The 22,978-nt window shown below is 35.2% G+C and overlaps 1 protein-coding gene across 3 annotated transcripts in view; it reads right to left on the minus strand.

Moving 5' to 3' along the window:
• Positions 1-22,978, minus strand: part of TTBK2 (tau tubulin kinase 2) — a 105,288-nt gene that overhangs the window by 59,414 nt on the left and 22,896 nt on the right. For all 3 annotated transcript variants that reach the window (XM_068946010.1, XM_068946011.1, XM_068946009.1), the window contains 4 exons: positions 16,751-16,910; positions 11,129-11,276; positions 4,973-5,046; positions 3,801-3,941 (listed from right to left, as the gene is read on the minus strand). In XM_068946010.1, the coding sequence (XP_068802111.1) occupies positions 3,801-3,941; positions 4,973-5,046; positions 11,129-11,276; positions 16,751-16,819 (432 nt within the window). In that variant the 5' untranslated portion in view covers positions 16,820-16,910. The remainder of the gene's footprint in view (positions 1-3,800; positions 3,942-4,972; positions 5,047-11,128; positions 11,277-16,750; positions 16,911-22,978) is intronic.

Raw genomic sequence — 22,978 nt, forward strand, 5'->3', positions numbered from 1 at the left:
AAAAAATAGTCAACAAAATCAGACACTCAACTTAGCATACCTGAACAGCAGCCTTTTTGGTCCAAACAGATTGTCAGCTTACTTTGTCACTTAGAACGTACTCCTTTTAGCAAGAATTTTACAATCATATCACCCAATTACATTTTTCAATTTGGACCTTTCAAAAAACTACCAGGGGTTAACAGGTTCATATGAACCAACATAGTAATATAATATAACTTTCTTGAGTATTACCTAAGTTGGCTCCTTTAACAAAAACGTCAACCCCACTAGTCACAACTGTGATGTTTAAACATTTCAGCTGAATTGGTTCAAGTCTCTCTCCCACCAAGATCACTTAAAGTGCATTAAGTGATATAGAAAAGATACAGCTAAAAAAAAGTTCTGTGAAATGGAATCTGAACTACTCATCTTAGCAAGTTGGAAGTTTAGCCCAATTACCTCTAGAAAACTACTCTTTCTTTATATTAAGAGGACCAGCAGTAATCAAAGTGCTATAAAACTTAGACAGGATCTATGAAACCACAAGAGTAGTTTTAGCTTACACTCTTACAAGTAAGTTGAGTTTTCACAATATGCTCAGTAATATCACAAGATAATAGCAACTACTCATAAATTGGTAATCTGCCACTTTTGTAAATGACACCAGAGAAAAAGCACGTTTTGCTACGCTAAACAGTTAAAAATTTTATATTTTATATGAAACGTTACTCATCATCATCAGAGCATCCAGAAAATAATGAATAGGCAATATACATTTATACCGGAATCTTTTAAAGCATACTGCACTGCTACAGGGTAGACTATAACCACCTTGCTGAGAAGAAATGATAGATGTAACAACTTCATTTACTTTTTGCCTGGTTATTAATTGGTAACTAGCTACAAATCACCTCCTTAGTTAAGGGAAGAGGAAGAACTAAGTAGAAAATGAATGATTCGTTTATTGTGGTTATTGTTCAGAGCTTAAATATTGTAATAAAAATACGTCTTTGGAGAAGGAAAAGTCTTTCCCAATTGCCTTCTAATCTGTATTTAGATAGATAATCTGAGATATTGTTAATTGGGGGACAAATTACAAGAAACTTGAAAATCATTTTTAAAATTTCCTCTAACCCAGTATTTCAGAAAAACTTATCTGCGTTGAACTGTAATTTCAACAGCTGTGTTAATAAAAACTGCCATAGTTCAGAGATGGTTTGATGAAGGCGCACAGAAGCCAGAGACAAACTAAAAGTGTTGATAATCATCACAGACCTACATCTCACCATTAAAGACAAGCACTAGCTGAAGAACATTTTTTAAAATGCTTGAAAACACAACTATTCTAGATGGTAAATGTGTCCTGAGAAAAGGATTAATAATAAACACCAAAGGATTACAGTGAGAAATAGCACTGAGGAATACTACACATCAAGAAAGGCTGGTGACTGGTTGGAAAATCTTGCTGGTTCACAAGAATGCGTTGGTTTAATCTCCACAGCAGCAGCAATTATTATTGTACATCACAGACCAAGCCAAAAACTACACAGGAAGAGCTCTAACAAGACCAAAGGAACATTCAGGAGTTCATTTAAACATGTAACTGGTTTTTGGTAAGGAGGAAGCCTTACTTGTTTGGTTTTTCTTTTAATATGTAAGATTGTCTATGCTTCAGCTTGACCGATTCCAAAGGCTACATACAATAAACAAGGTCCACACTGGGAGACCTAACACACCGAGATACTTCAAAACGGCAAAATACTTGTTCCTAGCTTGCCATCAGAATTTTGCAACAAATATCATACATCATCTCCTAACGCTTGACTACTTTAATAATTTCATAGATAAAAATCAGCAATTTTTATTTCAAAACTTGAATCGTTTCCATCATTAAAATCTTTTGCTCCAGCTAACTCTTCCTCTCCTATTTCACTCAAAATTCACTGCTTCTATACCCGGTCACTATTAAATGAAATCCTAGGAAGAGGTCAGGCAGAACACAACCTTCATAAAAAGTCACAAGGAAGAAGTGTAAATGAAAATTCTTTAATTCATAGAAACTTACAAAAGGTTTTATGTAAATATAATTCAGCTGACAGGAAATTCTGCAGATATGCCAGATACGTTTTCCAATAGATGCAAATATTGCTGGATATAAAACTTTTTTTCCTCACGATATCGACTTCTGTAAATTCAAAGCTCTAATGATATTTTTAATATAGAGCAATATCAAAAATAGCTGATAGAAGTGGAGGAATAAACTCAAAGGAAAAAAGAAAAAATATAATAAAAATAGAAAATTTTGTTTTGCAAAAGAAGGCGCGATGCTATCAGGACGACATTGTCCTCATGAAATTATGACAAAAAAGCTCAATTTACTGGACAGGACAATAATGCTTGAAGACAACTGCATAGCACAGCACAAATCCAAAAGGAGCATCCTCTCTTTTGTTACGACACAGTGTTTAAACCTACTTGAAAAAGGATGTCTCTGTGCAGAATGTGGTGGACTCAAATTTTTTCTGTTATCTTCTATGCACAAAGAACTTGGCTCTTTAGTATAAGCACCTTCGTGCTGTCCTTTGACATACAAGCACTCCTCCCAGGTTTTTCACACCTACTCAGAAGTTACATGTAAGCAGGTCATTACATCAGAAGTTCATTAAGAAAGTATATACTGCACTTTAAAATATTTGCCTTAAAATACAGATACAGCTTCATAGTCATCTGCTGATTTTTTTTCGCTCAAGATAATAATTTTCTTTGTATTTCAGAGAAACTAATATCAAGACTAATAAATGGTTTTAAACTGAGCAAGATGGGGGGAGGAAGTAGGCAGACTACTGTCTTTAAAACATTAACTCTTGAGATGTGGTGCAAAATCTACATCTCATTAAAAATAAATTCTTAAAAAAAAAGATAAAATTAAAAATCTGTGAAAATAAAAAGATGTACAAGGTATAATTGTATAGGCCACCACATGGCCTATACTAATCTTAAATTATTATTAATGTTAAATTATTTGCCAAATGCAATAAATTCTTCGACTGCTAACTTATATTAATCATCTACTAATCCATAAATATTGAACGGCATTAAGGCAGCTATCTTTTTCTACAATAGGACAATCTCTTAGACAATATTTAAAATACTATATCAAAAAGAGATTCACATAGATGTTTCACTATAAAGAGTTTGATAAAGACAGATATTAAATCCCTTTGATTTTCATAAACATGTCCTCAACATTCTCTATTCAAGGAATAGATATACTTTTTGAGTTTGAAAACTGAAAGCTAGAAACATTTCTAACAATTAAAGTATAATATCTCTAGAACTGCATAATAAAGCAATTGAATAATTCTCTATTTCAGTCTGTCCTTCCTATCTTTGCTGCAAATATATTAAATATTGATTAAAGGAAATGGATTTTACATAAAATTGTAGTTAAAGAGCCTATAATCTAGTCCCTTAGATTTATTATGTTAAAATATTAATCCTCATTGGCCAAACGCTGATCATACCTTATCCTGTGACAAAGATGCTCTTGGTTGTAGGATGCTACAGATGGGGGTTGGAAACGCTGACCATAGAAAACTGTAAGGAGGACTACGAAACTGGAGACAATTTTGAGGAAGATCAAGATTACTGCTGTTGTGAGTCAACATTAACTAACAGGAAAATACTGCTTTAATGAATAAACATTCAATTTTCTGTCCTTTCTCATTTTTTCATTTTAACATCTAATACAGCACCCAATGTCTGCGATCCAAGGTCTGCATATTAATTAAGCATTTTGTTTTAAAGGGTGGACTTACTGGTTTTATGTCTCTGTGTAGGAATCCCACTGAATGAATGCTTTCAATAGATTCCAAAATCTGCCTCCCAAGCCGCAGAGTGGTACTGATGGTGAACGTTCCTCGAGACTGGCTCCGACGCAGATCTGCCAAGTTCCGACCCTGATCAAATCAAAACAAAATTTTCAGAAAAAAAATACTATAATACCAGCAGTCACAGGTAGCATAAAATCTTCCTATCCCTTCTTTAGTGGTTAGTGGTTAAGCATGGAATATTCTCATTTCCTATTCTCATAGTAAAGGGGAAAACACCTCACCTAAATGCAATGAGGAGATGTCTCTAAGTACCTCCAATATTAAATTTTTTATCTATTTTTGAAAATATGAATCTTAGCATATTTTTACCCCTAAATAATATGGATCAATCTAATGTCTAGCAGAAGATTTTGGTATATTTCTCAATTATATAATGTTGTATATGTGGCACACTTGAAAAAAAAGGCCACAGAAAATACTCACAAAGACTTCTTTATATTCACTTCTTTAGGGAAAATATCTTATTTATTTTATTTTATATTGTGTCTTGGATGACTTAAACAGATGTAAAGAATACTATGCAGGAAGCGCCTCCCTATAATGTCATAAATTGTTGGCCTGTCAAACAACAGATGACCAAGAATATATACTAGAACACACCTCTTTTTCCAGAGCTCATATTCACCAAGATGGTAAAGAACAGTAATTCCATAATTTTAAATGCTAATCATCCACTTCTCCCTTCTTACAGGAATAAGTCTTTCAGTTAACTGAATTAAGTTTTCAACTCGCAGGGAGCATTTTTTTTTACTTTCATCCAAAAAAGTCAATAAAGTGAGCAGACAAATATGCTATATTTTAGACTATCTTCAAGTAAAGTCTTTAAAGGAATGGGGATTATCTCAGAATACATCATAGTTCTCACTGCTGTTCTGAGGATGCAAACTTTCTCCTTTCTGACAGAGAATTATGGAAAGGATGTCAAAGGATCAGGATATAAGTGTATGTTCCATTTAGCTTAGCTCTCTACTACACATTTAGGATCTCTGGTCTTTTTTTATTGATCAGCCTCTAAGATATCATCGGTATTTTCATATATTTTTGTCTACGATAACAAAACACAAAAACAAACTTTGAGCTCCGTTTGATACACTGACCTGCAGCTGCATGACCACATAGTTAAATCTGTCATTCCTTCCACATCCAATGAATCTACAGACATGATCTTTTCCTGAGAGAATAATAAGAAACAAGTTAGCCAATAACAACAACATTCTGTGTTTTACTCCTTTAAAAACCTAGTAAATGACAAAAAAAGATAGCTATATTACTTTAGATATCTTTAATTAACTTTAATAAACAGAAGCAAAAAAAATCCACAGTACAAGAGCTGTAAAACCAATGGCAGTTCTACCTCCAATTAAGGAAAAGTTTTGTCCCATAAAATATACAGCCCTATGGAGACCACTGCCATCTATCTGTAAATAAACATGCGTGGCAACATGCCTAAAGGTTGGCTCACAAATCTGAGCCATTCTGGATGAGGAAATGGTTATTTTCTTACAAAGTTGACGGTTTGTTATAGACAATATGCCTAACCACCGTTCCTATTTTTCTATGCAACTGCCATGATGAAAGAGAACAGTAGTAGTTACCTGTGGGATTTTTTGTCATGTTCTGTAATGTTAAATTTGTAGAAAACATAATTCAACTAACCTTGTTCATGAATGCCTTTTTCTAGAATCTAATCTTTGCTGTTTAGGTAAAGAAGACAAATTCAGCTTAGGTACATTGAAGCTGGGATAAAAGGACTGTAGTAGTTTAAAATCACAGCTTGGTTTAAATTAAATTTCTTCAGAGCCCCCTCCTCTCCTAAGAGCAAACTGGAGAGGAGAAGAGTGCTGGTCAAAACTAATCTCTCTGCTCTCCTGCCCTGGGAAGTCCAAGATAAGATTCTCCAGATAACCAGAGAAAAGGGCAGGCTCGGGACTGCCGTAGGGAAAGCAGAGGGGGAGTGCAAGCCCTTGTCAGTTTGCTATCTGGTTTCATCAACTTGGGGAGAAGCAGCAACACTGTCCTAGGAACAGTTATGACTCCACTATATGACACAGGAGAAAACAGCAGGGTTTAAGCCCCTCATCTCATTTACCTTCCCTTCGTACACCATCAAAGCTACAACTGGGAGAAAGCTGATGGTCACAAGTGCCCAGTAGAACTGTAAAATTTGCATCACTGAAGGTTTTTTCCATGAATTTATTTAACCTCAGGATTAGTAGAATATCATCAATAGGAAAAAAAGAGAAGTGGTAGGAGAAGAAAATTGAGAAAAGATTTCTGTTAGCTCTGGGGGATTTTTTGATACTGCTCCATGCATAGCCCCATCAAACCAGTAGGACTTGGTACTAGAGTTTCTGAATAGTCTCACTTCATTTGACAGAAGAATGGTTGCCCATTTATTGCTTCCTTAGGAACCTCCCTGGCACATACAGTTCAAACAGATAGCTCTACTTCTATAAACAAAGAAAACAGAGCAGGATTCATCAAAATAACTTACTTTAAATGAATTCTTTTAAAAGAAATCTCTACAATTTCTGCATATATGTCAATACTAAGCTGTAAGTAACACTGCTTTTCCTCCACTTTTTCCTTACACCCATTTTTTAAGGGAGATGAGCAGTATTATAGACAATGTAATTTTATGAAGAAATGGACTTGCAGCAAATCTCCCAGGATGAAATTCTGTATATTCATTGTTGCACTTTTTAGCTAATGAACTCTCATCTCAAACATATATAATTCATTTTTCAGCCACTGCAAGTATGCTGGAGGAACATATTCAGAGAAATCTGTATTACTTCACTTTTCCTTTTTCCCCTTTTTGGGGAGGGGGGGGAGGGCTGGCTGTTTTGTCAGATTTTCATCTGACAAGTGCAATAAGTGTCCAAAACTTGGTTTGTTCAGAGAAACCACCACATTTCATTTTGACTGAAGCAGCAACTCCAGTTGTGTGGTAAATTCTTTGGAAAGTAACTTTTATAAAAATCCAAGGAAATGGCCAAGTACAGAAGCAGGCTCTGCAGACATTATTAAAATAATAGCTCGATCCTCCTCCACTCTAGCGTAGCCATCCCTAGCTACAACACCTCTGCAGCCACCTGGAGTTCATTTTCTCTCCGCGTGTGACACCTGAGAGCCATGCGACTGGGCAGCAGCGGCGGGGAAGAGATGGCAGGAGGGCTGCAGCTGCTGCCTCTGCCCTTGAAAAGGCCCCTGGGGAGCAAGGCAGCCTAAGCACCGTCCCGCAAGCAGCCCGCTACCCCTGGCATTAGCTTGGTACCCCTAGCACTAGCTTTGCTGCCTCCACCTGACGCAGCCCAGCATTACATTACGCTAACAGAGCTGTAAACGAGTGAGGGAAAAGTCTGTACGGTTGTGCGAGACGAAAACCAACTGAGTGAGTCTCACTCTCACTGAGTGAGACTTGATAAATCTGTCTTCTCTCCTCCGACTCCATGAACAGAAACAGATGGCCTAACAACATGGCTTCAAATAAACAGAGAAAGAGAACCATCTGTTGTGGCGGATTTCTTTAAAAATCTGACAGTTTAAAGAGTTAAATAGTATTCTGACAACAAAATTTAGAAAGTAACATCATTGCCAGGGGTGGGGAGGGGAAAAAAACAACAACAACAAATAGGCAATCAATGGCTGAGCAATATTAAATGGCCATACCAATGAACATGACAGGCATTTTAACAAGAAAAATTTGCTCCTCCCAACACTTTTTATTGGAAAGTTCTCCTAATTAAGGAGAAGCCATAAAACTACTCTACATACCTAAGCTCCTGATGTAGCAAAGCACGCTTAAAACAGCTGTTTTGAAGTTTTTCATTACTCGCTGTACTGCATACCGCTAACGCTATGACTCATCTCACCACTGCAATGAATGACCACACTATTTTAATTTTCAAAATTTCTGAAAGCAAAAAATAATAAAAATAGTACAACCTTGCATTTCTGCCAACAGCTGTTCTCATTCCTGTTTCGCGCTTTCTGCAAAGACTGACTCAGAAGCACTCTGAAGTATGCTTGTAACTTGGAGCGCCTGAGCAGCCCTAGAGAAGAAGCTGGCATATCTACCTGCCGTTTTGCTGAGCTGAGACCAAATTACACCTGTTTTCTAATTCTTTCCTCAAAGCCTCTTTCTTCCAAATTTTCACAGGAAATTATACACTACATTAAATATATTTTTAACAAATTCAGATCCCCACTTCAAAGATTTCTGAATGATTCTGTCAGGCCACTTGAGCAGTGAGGTAAAAATCACGTCTTTCATTACATGCTACTCATACATCAAACTTTCCAAATATTTGCAAGAAAAGGGATTTCCATGACAATTACATTCCTTCCTCTGATTTGAATTATGTCCAAGGTAACCAGAACACCTTGAAAATGAGAAAATATAAGTCCTTTGAGAAAAGAATAATAATATATATATACATATATGTGCACAAACACACCTCCTCCCAAAAGGGGATAAAAGACTAAGATAATCTGGTCTCAGAGGACATACACTATTAGAAGGTGGTTATAAAAATAGTCTACAAAAATTGTCTACAATTTCACCTTCTCTGAACCAGTGACTGCAGGAGAAAAATCTTGTCAAAAAGTAGTAAAATTTCTATATGTTAAATAAAACAATTAATTAAAAACATACTCTTCAAGAAGCAATGACACCCTATTTTTGTCCATTTGTCTCGATTTTCTTTCTGCTTCAAACTTTCAGCTTTTGTACATTGAGAACTTCGGAAGTAAGAAAATTAGTAGAAATTCTTGCTGCTAGGAGGCAGGATTTTATGTAAAACAATTTTCTCCACTGTAATCCACCACCCTGTCTGATAAAAATCCTGTGAGTATGGTTAAAAATATATATATATATCAAAAAAATAATAATCTATCCATACTTTAGATCTCAGTATGTCTCAAAAGTACCTCCCCAACCCATCGCTTACTGAAGTCACTTTCCTGATCACCTACAACGTTCCCTACCTAACACTAAAGCGTTACACTGTACTGTGGAACTCAAACACCACAGGACCAAGTCCATTTCTAGTATCACTACCATAGAATCACAGTCATTTTTTTCAAAGGGGTAAAAGATTATTGAGAGAGAAAAATTAAGTAAAATTAATTAAAATCTAAATTGTTTTATCACTAGAAAGCCTGACAAAAAGCTCCTTCTAAAGATTTTTACATGAAATCAGGTTTTCAGTTATACAAAGATTTCCACTGATTGTCTTGCTTTCTCTGAAAATTAATATTGAGAAAATAAATAACAAAGCAGAAATATCACTATTTCGAGAAGCTCCTGCAATGCCTCCATGGATCTCTTTTCAGCTGTTCCCTTCTTCTGTTTTTTCCACCCAGACAGCATTGCCCATGATTCTGTACAGCCAGGGACTCTTCTACAGGAAGACTTCAATTGTTACACTCCAAAAGCAAGACTGATATCAAAATTACCACTTCCATAAGGCCCTAGGGCAAAAGTTACAAATCAATTTTTGATGATTTCAGCCAAATCTTCTGGCCTTCAAATTTTCACTCAAATATTAATTTTTCCACAAAAAGTAAACACGTTTTAATTGGAAAAAAAAAGCACCTTTTTAATCTTTGACCTCAAAACTTCACTATACTTAAATGTATATTAGGTTATAACGCAACACTTTTTAGTATAAACCGAGCGGCACATAAGCCATCCAGTTTTACAGTCAATATAGGCTAGGCTTTTACAAATGAATTGGTATTGCAGAGTTGCAAAAATGTCAAGATACTATTTCAGATATCAGTGTTTTCCTTATTACTTTAGCTGCTTCAGCTATACCATTTTAGAGACACTTCAGTTTTCATTAAAAATAAAATTAAACTTGTGTGCAGAAAAAAAGCTTGAAAAAACAATTCTAAACATTTAAAAGCCCAAGAGTTACAGATATTTGTTTCTTCAAAATTCATGATTTTTAAGGTAATTTCTTTCAAGAACCCTGATTGAGGAGCTCTGAATTTGGGATTGGCATTACTAGAATTTACTTGAATGTGTCTCTGGACTAGAAACTCTACAATTCAAAGAAAGCTAATATACAGCCACTGAATCTTCTTGGTCTACTATATAATACTAGATGTTTTTGTGAAATTCTTTAAAAAGATATAAACATAAGAGAGGTTAAAATATTCACAGTATAACATATGACATATTTGCCCTCTTAAATCTATAGAGGCTGTCAATTTCTGTTGCAATGTGACCTTAAGAGCAGATTAGGCAGCACCGTATGTCATGCAGATTTTGCTTTGTTCAAACTAATAACTTTTGGCTTCTGGCTGCTGACAGAAACTGATATAGTCATCAAAATCTTCCAGACTCAAAACAAATTGTTATAAAAAAAAAAAAAAACTTGTAAGCTTTCTACTTAATCTTTTATTTTGAAAAGCAATGAAGAAAAGCCATCACATATTTCTCTTTACTGATAGCTTCAGTCAATAAAATATGATTTTAAAACTAATTAAGTGATCTATTCAAAGATACATCAAAAGTAGATAGTCAAAGCTGTGGTTCTGAGTGGTCAAGCAACTGAAAGTATTTCAGAATTCCACATGTCAATATATCTTTTTCTTCCTACAAGTTGAAGGTTTTAAAAGTTTGGGTTTTTAAATTATTTGCTATATTTTCCATTTCAGCAGCACAACAGCCTTTATAAGTATTGCCAAGAATAAATAAATACAAATATTCTTATCCTGGATCCTATGTGAAGGACTCTCAAATACTCAATACTAATCCAGAAAGAGAGGCCATCTTAACTTAACTTAATATTCTTATCCTGGATCCTATGTGAAGGACCCTCAAATACTCAATAGTAATCCAGAAAGAGAGGCCATCTTAACTTAACTGGGGGAAAAAGAAAAAGAGCCTAGAGCAAAAAAGGTAAGAGCAGTATGAAGATCCAGAATAAGCTATATTTGAAAAATCAAGCTGGTATAGATTTTGAGAGCAAATTAATTTTTGTTGTTTTTGATTGTCATATCATCCTGTTTCAAAGTAAAGGTTAATTGTATCAAAACATCCCAAAGCTCAAAGAGCCTGGTTTTCTTGTCTGCCAAGCCTAAATCTAAAGGCTTTTATTTCAGTCCTAAAGATAATTTAGTAGTTAACTGCAGAATATGGAGAACATTTAATCAAACTATAATGAAATAGAGATTAGAATAATATTTTTGAAAAAATACACTGACATACTACTTTCGGTATATCTAGGGTACAGCCCTACCTTGCAATTTCTTCAACACAGCTACTTCCATTTTCAGAACCTGCTTTGGCTGCTGGGCTGACTCGACCTTCAACGCAACATTTTCCCGGGTAAGCAAGTCCAGTGCATCGTAAATTTCTCCAAATCCTCCACCTCCTATTTTTCTCAACTATATTAAAAACAAACAAACAAACAAAAAAAAACAGGTTAAAAAGGGGGAGAAGAGAAGAAAGAAACAAATCATCAATTTTTTTGGATCAAACTGCAAACAATGTCATATTACTAATAATTTATAAATTAATAAAATCATATCCTTCGGTGAGTAAAAAAAAGCTACTGAATACTCTACAAAGCTATGGTTAACCAGAAAAAATTAGGAAGAGGATCCTAGAAATACTAGTTAATATACCCGATCTTCATCTGCATTCAACTTTAATTATCATTTAATACGTCATAAGAATAGAGTAATATTCCCAGCATGAATGCGACCAAAGTCATTACGCTGAATATATACTTTCCTCAAATAGCCACATACTTCCCAGAGAGCTTCAACTACAAATGCAGTGATATTTTTAAAATATGCCATCTTCTTCTTTTTTCAAAAATATGCACATTGAACACTAAACATTTTAAAGTGCTTAGAGATACTGCAAAGAGAAAGAATTTTCTATTACGTGCAGTGAGGTCCACACAAAAGCCAAATTGTAAATTATAAGAAATAGCTAAAATTATCTTTAACTATGTATTTTAAATGCTACACACATTTATTCACGGTTCACTAATTCCATTCTTATTACTAAACATACTAAAGAAAGATGCAGCCACAGAAAATTTCATCTATGTTAAGAGGAGGTAAAAGGAATGCCCTTGGCATAATTAATTTGTATACAGTACATTCAGTGGAAATATTAACAGTTGTGTTTTTACTCTGCTTTAAATGTTCACAGCGGACAAAGACTTGTCTGCTTTTCAGTATCAAAAACTAGAATGTATTTCATTTAATGTTTTCATATTGTGTTCTCCCCTCTAGCTAACATTCGCAAACTGATAAAACAGAAAAGACACAAAGAAGTTACCCTAGAAAATATACAATACCATAGTTTTACTATATTTTACCTTGAAAGATTGAGATGGTTTTCTAGATGTCTTACGAAAATGTACTTGCCAAGGTCATATGACTGCAACATATTAAATGTAAGCTAAACATTCTGGCGATCTGGAGATCAGCAACTCTCTGACCTATGGTCAGGGTCTGAAAATGAAACTAACATCTCCTAATCCAGACAATTAGTCATCTGACTAAGAAGGACAAACACTTTTGTAAATAGCCTAGGCCCCATAAGAAGAAGGAAGAAGGTAACAGATGAAACAAGATATACTCGTGTTGTTTATTTGCATTTTTCAACCTAAGTCGTGTTGCATTAATTTTTTCTGTATGCTTGCAACAATATTCAGTATTTCATCACCCATTTTGTATCCTGAAGATCTTTCACCATCGCAGTATTCTAAAGATGAGGAAAAGATGGTCCAAGATATGTAACACTAGCTACATCATTCACTCCTTCCTGCCTCTCATTGCCAATTTTAAAAAGCTGCATAGGATAAAGAGTACAAACTACAGAAGTAACCCACCTAATAACTGCTTATACTGCAATATCTGTTGATTGCACATTCAGGTAACCATCTCTTTCTAACAGGCATACTAGCAACCCGCAAATTCAGTCCTCTCTCTTCTCCATAGCCCTTATACTTCCTCTGAAGTAGCATAACAGACATGCTACAAACACCAGCTAAGCCCGTGACTCTTTAACCTACGCCTTTCAAGAAGCTAACAAGTTCAACTACAGAGTATAACAAATCCCAAATAAGAAATTTGTGTCTTTGGACGTGACTTGTTTAAGGTACTAGTCAAGTACAAACCTAGATTTAAGTCTCAAATGATGACAAACCACAAGAAAGAGAAATCTTCCCCAAGTCACAGGAAACACTCTGTAAAACTTGGTTACATTCAGATGTATTTAATACATGCAAACTGTTAGTCCTTACAGAAGGGAAGAGATCTGACATTTAAATATTGGGAAAATAGCAGATTTTCATGGGTTTAAAAACAAAAAAAAAATCCAGGTAATTCCATTATCTTTCCTGAACTAGTACCAGGCCTCAAACAGTTAAATGTAGACATTGATCTGACTGAAAACCACAGCCACCATGAGCACTAACATAAGCACATTTGAGAGAGTGAGAATGCATGGAGAAAAAGATGAGAGGGAGAAAGCAAAGAGGGGCACACTCACTCTCACCACAGTACAGACTTTTATCAGTTCATCATACATCTCCAATTTACCAGCTTGGAGATACAGGCAGGCTGAGAAAAATGTCTCTGAGAGTTTTTGTTGCTGTTGTCTGTGTGCTTTAAAAAAAAAAAAAAAAAAGCACATAACTCTAACAAAATAAACAGATCAATTTCTATCCTCAGATAAAGTACACCAGAATCATTAACATACATCCAATAATAATGGCAGTCAATAATTCCAAGCACAAATGAGCTTCCTTTAATAGCAGCAAAAATATTTTCCATGTTCTTTAACACTAGGTCAAACAACACCATCAGCAACGACCTCGTATTTTCCTCCATTTTCTTTTTGTTGCCAATGTCTCTATAGAAAGGAATTGTTGCCTTTCACATCCCTCGCTAGTTTCAAACTCCAGCTGAGCTTTGGCTTTCCTACACACCCACATCCCAGCACACTCAGGCTGTATCTCTATCTTCCTTTTGGGTGGCCCTTCCCCTCTTCCACACGCTTCCTTTTTGCTTTTAAGTTCAGACAGGAGTCTCCTGTTCAGTCACACTGGCCCCCTGCCGTGTCTGCTCAACCTCTTCTGCCTTGATAAGGACCACGTCACCCTTTTTTACACCTGCACCACAGCCTTCCATCCCATACAGTAGTTTCAAGCTTCTCATATTTGCATTCAGCATCTCTCATCCCAAACTCATTTTCTCCATCCTCCTACCTCTTTGTATGCTTCAGCTCTAAAGAATATAATTTCCAACACTGTTTCCTTTGTGCTTTCTCCTACACACGCATCCTGAACGCCCTTCCTTCAACTTACCTAGAAACAATCATAAGTATGGTCAAGTCGCTCCAGGTCAGGGTTGTAACAAATGTTTTCAGAGGCAAAGAAGAGGAAGCAGAGAAGACACAGATACAGGATAAAAGTAAATGCTAATAGATACAGATATCAGCAGAGAGTGTGCCATCGAGGCAAAAATCTTTTATAATGTCTTTTCTATGTTTACTTTTCAAAAAATATAATCACCCTAAATGATGCCTACATTAAAATAGTTTTAAAAAACTTTAATTTCCACAAATGCCAGGTATGTTCTTACGGTTAGAAAAAACAAGACAACGAACAGCAGCAGTTTTGAAAACTGTACTTCTACTGCAAATCTTAAATAATTGTGAGAATATATAATTTTTGTTAAACCATTCTTTTTTGATTGGTTACAACAAAACAATCTTATGCAGTCAAACTACAGACCTGGTATTTCTCAAAGGGAAAAATACAGTGAACTGGAGAGTTCTAGTTCAAGCAACAAACAAAAAGAACAAACAAAAATACTACTAATAATTAGGGCCAGTACTTACTGTCACAAAAACCTCAAGCCCATGGGTTTATACCACCTCATCTTTCTGCACAGGGAATTTTCAAAACAATCCATTACTTCAAGAACACTAGCAAAGAAATATCAATACTTCATAATCTAGTAGAAAATTATTAATCATGTTTAAATAGATGTGCTCAGCACTATGGAATATCTGAAGTTTGGATGCTATTGTTTTTTCACTGCCTTACCCTGCATCCAGAGAGAAGAATATCACCTCAAATGCCATTAAGAAATTACCAGTATTCACTACAGAAATTAAGAAATTGAGGAGTTTCAAACATTGTCTATGGGTTACTCCTCTATCTGTAATACTCAAGTTGGAAAACATACAAGTTAAAATGTATGATCAGATGAGGTGAATAGCAGCCTACTCTCAAAGTTTTCCAAAAGATGAGACACTGATTTCTTTACCATTCTTCAATATTTAAAGAAAGAAGATGAAACTGAAGAAAATAGGACTGCTGTTGCACGTTTCAGACAACAGAGTAGTTTTGTGAATAGTGCCTGTATTAGCATAAGGGACTAACAACACAATTATCGCAATATACTGTAAGTTCATAGATGGAAATCCCTGAGCAAGAGCATAAGCTGCCAATCTGGTAAGACTCCCTAGAATTCCGCTAGCATTCAGCTACGGTCAGTAACGGTCACCTGCTCAATCTAAGTCTCTTGTGAGGAAAAGAACACAGACCTGGAAGGAAAGCAGCACAAAATACCTCCCCACAATCTCTAACAAATTCACATAAACAGCAAAAGACCAAAACTCAGATATATATTGTGCAACAGAGACATTAAGAAATATATCAAGGGCACTGCCAGTCTGTCTGCTTCAGCGGCTAATTTGTCAGGTAAAATTATCAGTTAATATCGAAGGTATCTCAATAGTCCCTGCAAGTCAGTCCTGCTGTGAAATTTCCCTTAAGTCAGTCTCCGATTTGTCAGTAAGTTTAAGGCACAAAAACCTACATTCCAAATATTTTAATATTGCTGAGCGCTCTAGCATACAGTGTCCTGTCTTTAATTATAATCAATATCTAGGGCCTGAGGGAAAGACAAAAAAGCAAACCCAAAACCCAGAGAGCTGTTATGTAACAGTGGTGGGGGACTAACAGGGAAATTTCATTATGAACTTACAGGCAAGCAGCAGAAGCCTTGAAATATGGAATTAATATAAAACAAAGATGGAGCAAAAAAATAGTGATTCAGTCTCCTGGCACAGCTTGCTAAAGTCACAGAGACCTGGGACACCCAAAAAATTCTACTATAAACTTGCTTTTCTCTTTTTTTTAAAAAAATCTCCCAGAAATCCACATGCAGAACAATACTAAAACGATTAGGAAATGGAGAAGGAACTATGAGAACTTGGCTCACTTTTCCTAGCATTGGAATTGGTATTATTTCTCTCTGGATGTAAACCAAGAATACAAAGACCAAAAGGGAAAAGAGCTTTCTAAGGTAAAGGCAATAATGGCACGCAATCAAAAGGATATAAAGCAGCCATGAACAAATTTATGCTACAAAATATAACAAGCAAACAAAAATCATTTCTAATTAGAAGAGCAGCAAGGTCCTGAAAGAGTTTCTTGTAAGGAGGAACAATGCTCACAACCTGACTGGTTTCAAGAGAGTGCCTGATTGATTTCCAAAACAGACTGAAGGACCTAATCACCTGCTGATTGGATTCAATACCCTAACAGGATTCTTCCACTTATGCTCTTAACTGGCGCTAAATTACGATTTAAAAGCTTTCCTGAGTCATTACTGGGAAAAAAAAAAAAAACCACACCACACACACACCCCTTAAATCCACATAACTTCTTTTTAAACAAGTGGTTTTAAAGTCTGGTCACCTTCTAATACAAGTATTGAGCAACATACATCTTACAAAAATTTTGAAACAGAATTTAAAGCACAAACTACATCTATTTAAAACTGCGTTTTAAAGAAGAAAAAGAATTACAGAAAGACATACTCACCACCTTCCATCTTTCTTTGACCAAGATTCCCACACTGAGGATGTCTGGCTGCTCCCCTCCTCCACTCATTGCAGCTTGCTGGCGTGATGGAGCTGCTATGCAAAGTCTACGTCAGAACAAACCATCCAGGTCCCAGGAGTGGCTTCCATTTAACCAGAGGCTGCAGAAACAGAGCAGAACATCAGATCTCAGTGATTAACAGAATGACATGACTTACAGAAACGCCAGTGTTTCTTACTTAGCACATATACCATAATGACTTAAGCCAGAATTACAGTCAAACAGCTTCCGATTAACAAAATTTTTATCACGTACAGAAAAAGAAAAATCCAAGCATCTTTTCCCTTATTTTCTTCAACCTGCTCTACGTCAAACCAATGGGTCCAACCTCAAAACAATATTAATGAATAAAAAAATTTTCTGAATATACTCTGTCAATAAGAATAAATTGGCAGGTTCAAATTACTGTAACTCATGATTAAGTGTAGAGTTAATATTTAATAATATTATTCTTAAAAATCCAAATAACTAATACATTTATAATTAATAATTAAATAATAATTGATAGTAATACATAAGAGTAGGCTCAAAATATTAACCTCAACATCACAAAAATAAAATACATTGTTGAAATTTTAATTTATTGCACTGCATACTCTTTCACATTTTGCTGCTAGTAATACTTATCATTAAACATATCTGAAAGTATAATTTCACCGATTTATGTGAAATTTATTCACTGATTTATTTCACTGATTATGTGACAATTAGCTAAAGGGAAAAAAATCTTGTCAGGGGTAATTTAATCAGTTTAATTATGTAATTTCCGGGCTTTTGGTAATCATTTCCAAATCAGATTTTATGTAGCGATATAATGTTTGCATCTTGGAGATCAATCTATCCATAATTGCTCCCATTAGTGTATATTACAACGGATTAAAGCAGTATTTCAATTGTTCCCTATGAGCTTTTCTGTTAGCATGCTTTTTTGTTACACTGGTATAATTACTCAAGTACAGCTCCTCATACAAGCTCTCTTATCCGATGATAAGGAACTCCCAAAGTGTCTTTGCCTTCAGTTTATTTCAATCACTTGCAAAATAGCACGAACTAAAAGTCAAAGTCTCTTATCCCCGAATCAGTGCACAAGTGGTATACAACACTGTATTGTACAAAAATGACATTCAAACAGGGTACATTTCTCCTCTGAAATTTTTAACACAATTATACTCTTGAATTTGGAAAACACCAGCTACTAAAATCTACTATAGCAAATAATGACCCTTTAAAAAGCTATACAACTTCTGTACAATGACAAACAATATTTCCATCATCCAAATAGATCAGTTCAAAAAAGCTGTGTTCAAAGCTGAGATTCTAACTGGGGATCTGAAATAGGAGGAAAGTGTGTGTGGGGGGGGGGGGAGTATATACAAGAAAGGCTTCTCAGTTCCAACATCACTGAGAACTATATGTAATGAGTTAAAATCTACTTGTTCTAAAATATCACAGAAATTGAGTCTAGAAGAAAAAAAACTTCACTTCACTATTGATCCAAAAGATATTATCTGTAAAGTCAGATAGTTTTAAGTCTGGATTTATGCTTTCATATAATTTCCTAATGCAAACAGGAAAGGCAAAGTTATCTTTCCCTAGTAAACTAATAATTGCAATATATCTGTTCTTATTTTATCATTGAATTTTAATTTTGATTCTATGAAAATTAGAATAAATCTTGAATAAAATAATGAACACATACGAAATAAAATAATACCCTTTCCCTTTTTTGGAATATGAAAATGCAAAAAAATCCATCTCTTAGGAGGTGTTAAGTCATTTAACTACTTAAATGTATATTTCTCATTAGCTAAAGAAAGCACAAAACTAATTTTAATAACATATTTGTTTCTGTCTCAGACTTTCTTACTAACACCAATAAACTGAAAAGGAGTCCTCTGAGCAGAAAAAGAACAAAATACAATTGATCGCAAATTTAGGATTTGTTCTGCTGGTGTTTATTTGGAGGTGACAGGGAGCTAGAAAACTTGTATGTTTAATAATGTTCAGATTTGTACAATCTTCATTCTATGACAGTCTCTTTAGAAGCTTACAATCAAGTGGGAACACTGTAAACTCTGCATGCTCTTAACAGCTCTGGCCAGGAACAGCTCAGCAAACAGGTTTAGAAATAGCCTGAAATTACCAGAGGTTCCCCCTCCACCCTCCCGCATACCTACAGTTCCCCCTTGTCCTTTCTTCCCTAGTTTTTAAGGCATTTTCCTATGGGACAGTTCCATATGTGTTTCAAGAGAGATACATAAAATCTCCTAGGGGACAATAAAAGCCTTTTTCGTATCCATTTTGCTATCCACTTCTAAATAATGAATACCTACAAACATATGCAAACATACCTTCAGATATACTTTTAAAAGTAACAAGAAAATCTTAGGGTGGCAAGCACTCCTGATTCTGTTGTAAATTCTGACGTTTAAATCAAATCCAAACAAGTAAGAACCCCTTGGAGAAAAATTAATCTGGATTAGTTGAGGATCTAAATTTATACCAAATTAGTTAGACTGGATTAAATCCCTGTAGGAATATGTTCTTTCAGAATATGTAGCCTTAAATGGTTTAATTCAAATGAATGTAGGGAAACTAAATTAAGATTGTGTATTCTGAGTAAGAGCGTCCACATACAGATTTAATCAAGTTGAGCTAAACCAATTTAAATTCTGCCAGTGCTAGTAAATTCTCCCCTGTAGATAAGGTCAAAAATCAAAACCAGAGCTATAGTCATTGGTGCTAATGTCCTAACATTACTAACCACTGACTGTAATCATCAGCCTTTCAAATAGAATTATCATAACACAGTCAAAAACTAAATAGGTCAAAAAGAGAATAAAACAGCACTAATGAAGGGACAAAGGTCTATTAAACACTGCTAAAATTAGATGTTTAGAGCATGTTCAGTGATTTTTCCATTTGCTCAAAATTTTGCCTGCCTTTCCACCATCTCCCAGTTATACCAGGTAAGTAATGGTCCTCACCAAGTAGCACACTCACACATATATTGAGACTTCAAATACATCTTGTCATCCCATCAAAAAAATATAATGGAAGAAGTATTCACGCACGAGAGCAAAATCTGAATTAGCAAGTATGAATTTTGCTGAACAAAATTCACACCTATATTAAAGGTAAATGCTTTGTTAAAGCAAAAGTATGAGGAAAATGATTTTAGTTTTGTATCAATATTGCTATCAGTCTTAAACCGATACCCGATTTGATTCTTACACTTCAAATTGCAATTTAAAGTCATAGCTTTGATAAACGTTTCTGAGAGTTATCCGTTCAAGGAGTCTTGACCATATTAAGAGACTAGTAACCAGGACTGAACGCAATGTTACAATGCATGTGCCCACACAACCATACCACATTTTGAGATTCATCTTACAAGTATTACAGTGCTGCAGATAGATAACATCTTGTAGATGGGGAGGATAACAGAATCTAATTCCCTGTTCAATCTCTTGTCATCCTATCTCATTATAAAGCAATAAACTGCTTGACATTATCAGTCTCTGGTAGTCAAAAGATCAAAAGGCCCAGGACATATTAAGCAATCATGCACAGGAGGCAAAAGCTCTCTCCTCAGCCCTGAAGGAAAGGTGCTCAGTTCCTGAAACACAAGAATCAACAGCAAGCACTGTTTTACTTAAGAAATGCAAATTTTATACAAGCATGTTGAGGTTAATTTGGACAATCCCATCCAATCTTCAGGATCCCAAAGAAAGGAGCCTGAGGATTCAGTCATAGATTTCAAGGCCACAGGGCCTCCTATGATTTTCTAGCCTCAACTTCTACCCATACAGGCTACAAAACTTCACCTCCTTAGTGAATTGATGCATGCACTTGGTATGCAAGGTCCCAAATGATGACGCATCCAGCATCTTCCCCAGCAGTATGTTCCAATAAGTACTTTCCTTCACAGTTAGCTTGAATTGTTTCATTTCAAGGTTTAATCTGCCTAATTTTAGTTTCTCAAAACAGGACTTTGTCACTACTTTTGGAAAACAAATTCCATTCCCTGTATGATTTTTTTGAAGTCTTTTTTCATGATCCATAATGGACTGATTTTCATTGCTTTGATGTGTACTCTAACGACATCAGTACGGTGGAAATGAAAATCTGTTAGAGTTATTCATGTCTTGCAGTGGATAAGTGTCTTGATATTCCTTATCTAATGATAGGAAATATATTCTGGTAGGAGCAATTTAAGTTATGACTACCTTCCTTCTTCACATCCGTATGGAACAAACCCACACTTTTGGAGAAGACTACATTTTAAGACAAAGGACTTTTTGAACAGATGTATATATGCATCCTTTAGGCGTAAAGCTCAGGACTAAATTGAAACTGAAACTTCTTTGAATTTGGAAGACTTGAATTCATACTGTTTGGACGCCTTCTAAATTCTATAGTTGAATAAAACATTCATAAAAATACAGATGGTCCCATTTATATTACTGAAATATGGCCACAATTGCTTTCAGCATAGCAGTTTACCAGCTTACAGTGCTATTAAACAATTTAAGAAAGCTCCAATGTGTTCTGTATCCCGCTGAAGAAAAGGAATAGTTAACGACATACACTTAAGGAATAGTTAACGACTTACACTTCCCTCACTCATTCAACAGAGGAATACTTTAGCACTGCAGTTCTACAGGTGGCATTAAGGTCATTTTCTGTCCAATTAATTTTTCCTTATAATTCTCCTAAGTAAGCAGCAACCATTTCAACAGCAACATCTCTCATAAAGTTATATTACATATTCATCGACTCATCAGTTTCCCTATCAGACCAATTTACACAAAGAGAAAAAACTGGTAAGATAACAGAATTATTGCAATTAAAGGCGATGAGCCCTTTGGCAAATCTATTTCCAGGTGACAGTTCCTGAAACAATTCAGACCACCTGAGCACAGAGCACAGACTGTGGTCCATAATATAAGCCTTCCTGTGTCTTGGAATTGATCACAGTAAAATATGAACAGTTAAAGGAGGATTAGCACTTACATCCCAAATTTAACATGGTATAAATAGCTTTTATTATTCAAAACTTTTCTATCCATTTACACTCCTTTTAACTACACATCGCCTCCCCCTAAAACATCTTTAATCTAGCATATCAAAGTATACTAAAAGATTACATGCTATTAGACAACTGCAATGCAAAACCTTCAGAAAATACAAGTCAAATTCCCAAAAGCTGATTGTAGATAAGTAAAAACAATTGTTCTATGCAATTTGTGTGCATGCGCATATGTATATGTATTCATGTGTATACAAACATAAACAGACACATATACATTTCTTTCCAGAGGGCCCTAAACTGAAACTAATCTGCTTACCAGCCTTTTGTAGATGTTTAAAACTAGATCTAAGGTTGAGAAAGTAGCACAGGCAATTTTGGCTGAATGCAGTTGCTGTAAGTTTCAGGACACAGCAAGTAAGGACAGAAGATTACCCCTGTTCCACAAAAAGGAAAAACAGATGTTCTGTTGCCTTCCTTGTGGAATAATATCAACATATTGCTATTAGAAACTCTCTCTGCTTATTGGGAATTCTATCTGGCTGCCTTCAAGTCATTAAAATATTAATAAAATAATTAGAGTCTACCAAAGATTGCTTGCCACTTCTGTACTTTCTACTTCTGAGTAAAAGAAAGACTGAAAAGAACAAAGAAAAGCTTAACAAGTCACTATAAAGAGAAAATCAGGGCAGCAAATTTTCAGAGGTCCTATTTCAATAGCATTTATGGTGAAGCCCACTTCCTTAGGCAAGCTAAGAACAATCATTAAAATTGTAAATTCTAAGTCCAAAAAGAATTTCAAGTGTGTCTAGTGGAACTTGCAAACAATAAAGCTATCCTACACTTATAATCTGAATATTTTCATTAGAAGCTGGGGGTCCTCAATATCACTGAAAAATCATTACTCAGAGTGTCAAAGAGAAAACTAAATATAAGACCTCGACATAAATTTCCAAATGTACGGGTTATGAAGAAAACCTTTAAAGAAAAAAAAAAATCCTACCCTTAACCAATGCCATTTTATGTTTTCCTGTCTCAAGCTCTTTGGTGACAAAACACTCATTGCCTTTTGCAGATTCCAGGTGTAAAAAGCTCCCAACTGTCTTGTCTCCTGCTGCCAAAGAGTCTAGTTTCCC

Source organism: Struthio camelus, chromosome 5, assembly GCF_040807025.1.
Source record: "Struthio camelus isolate bStrCam1 chromosome 5, bStrCam1.hap1, whole genome shotgun sequence".
Classification (NCBI taxonomy): domain Eukaryota; kingdom Metazoa; phylum Chordata; class Aves; order Struthioniformes; family Struthionidae; genus Struthio; species Struthio camelus.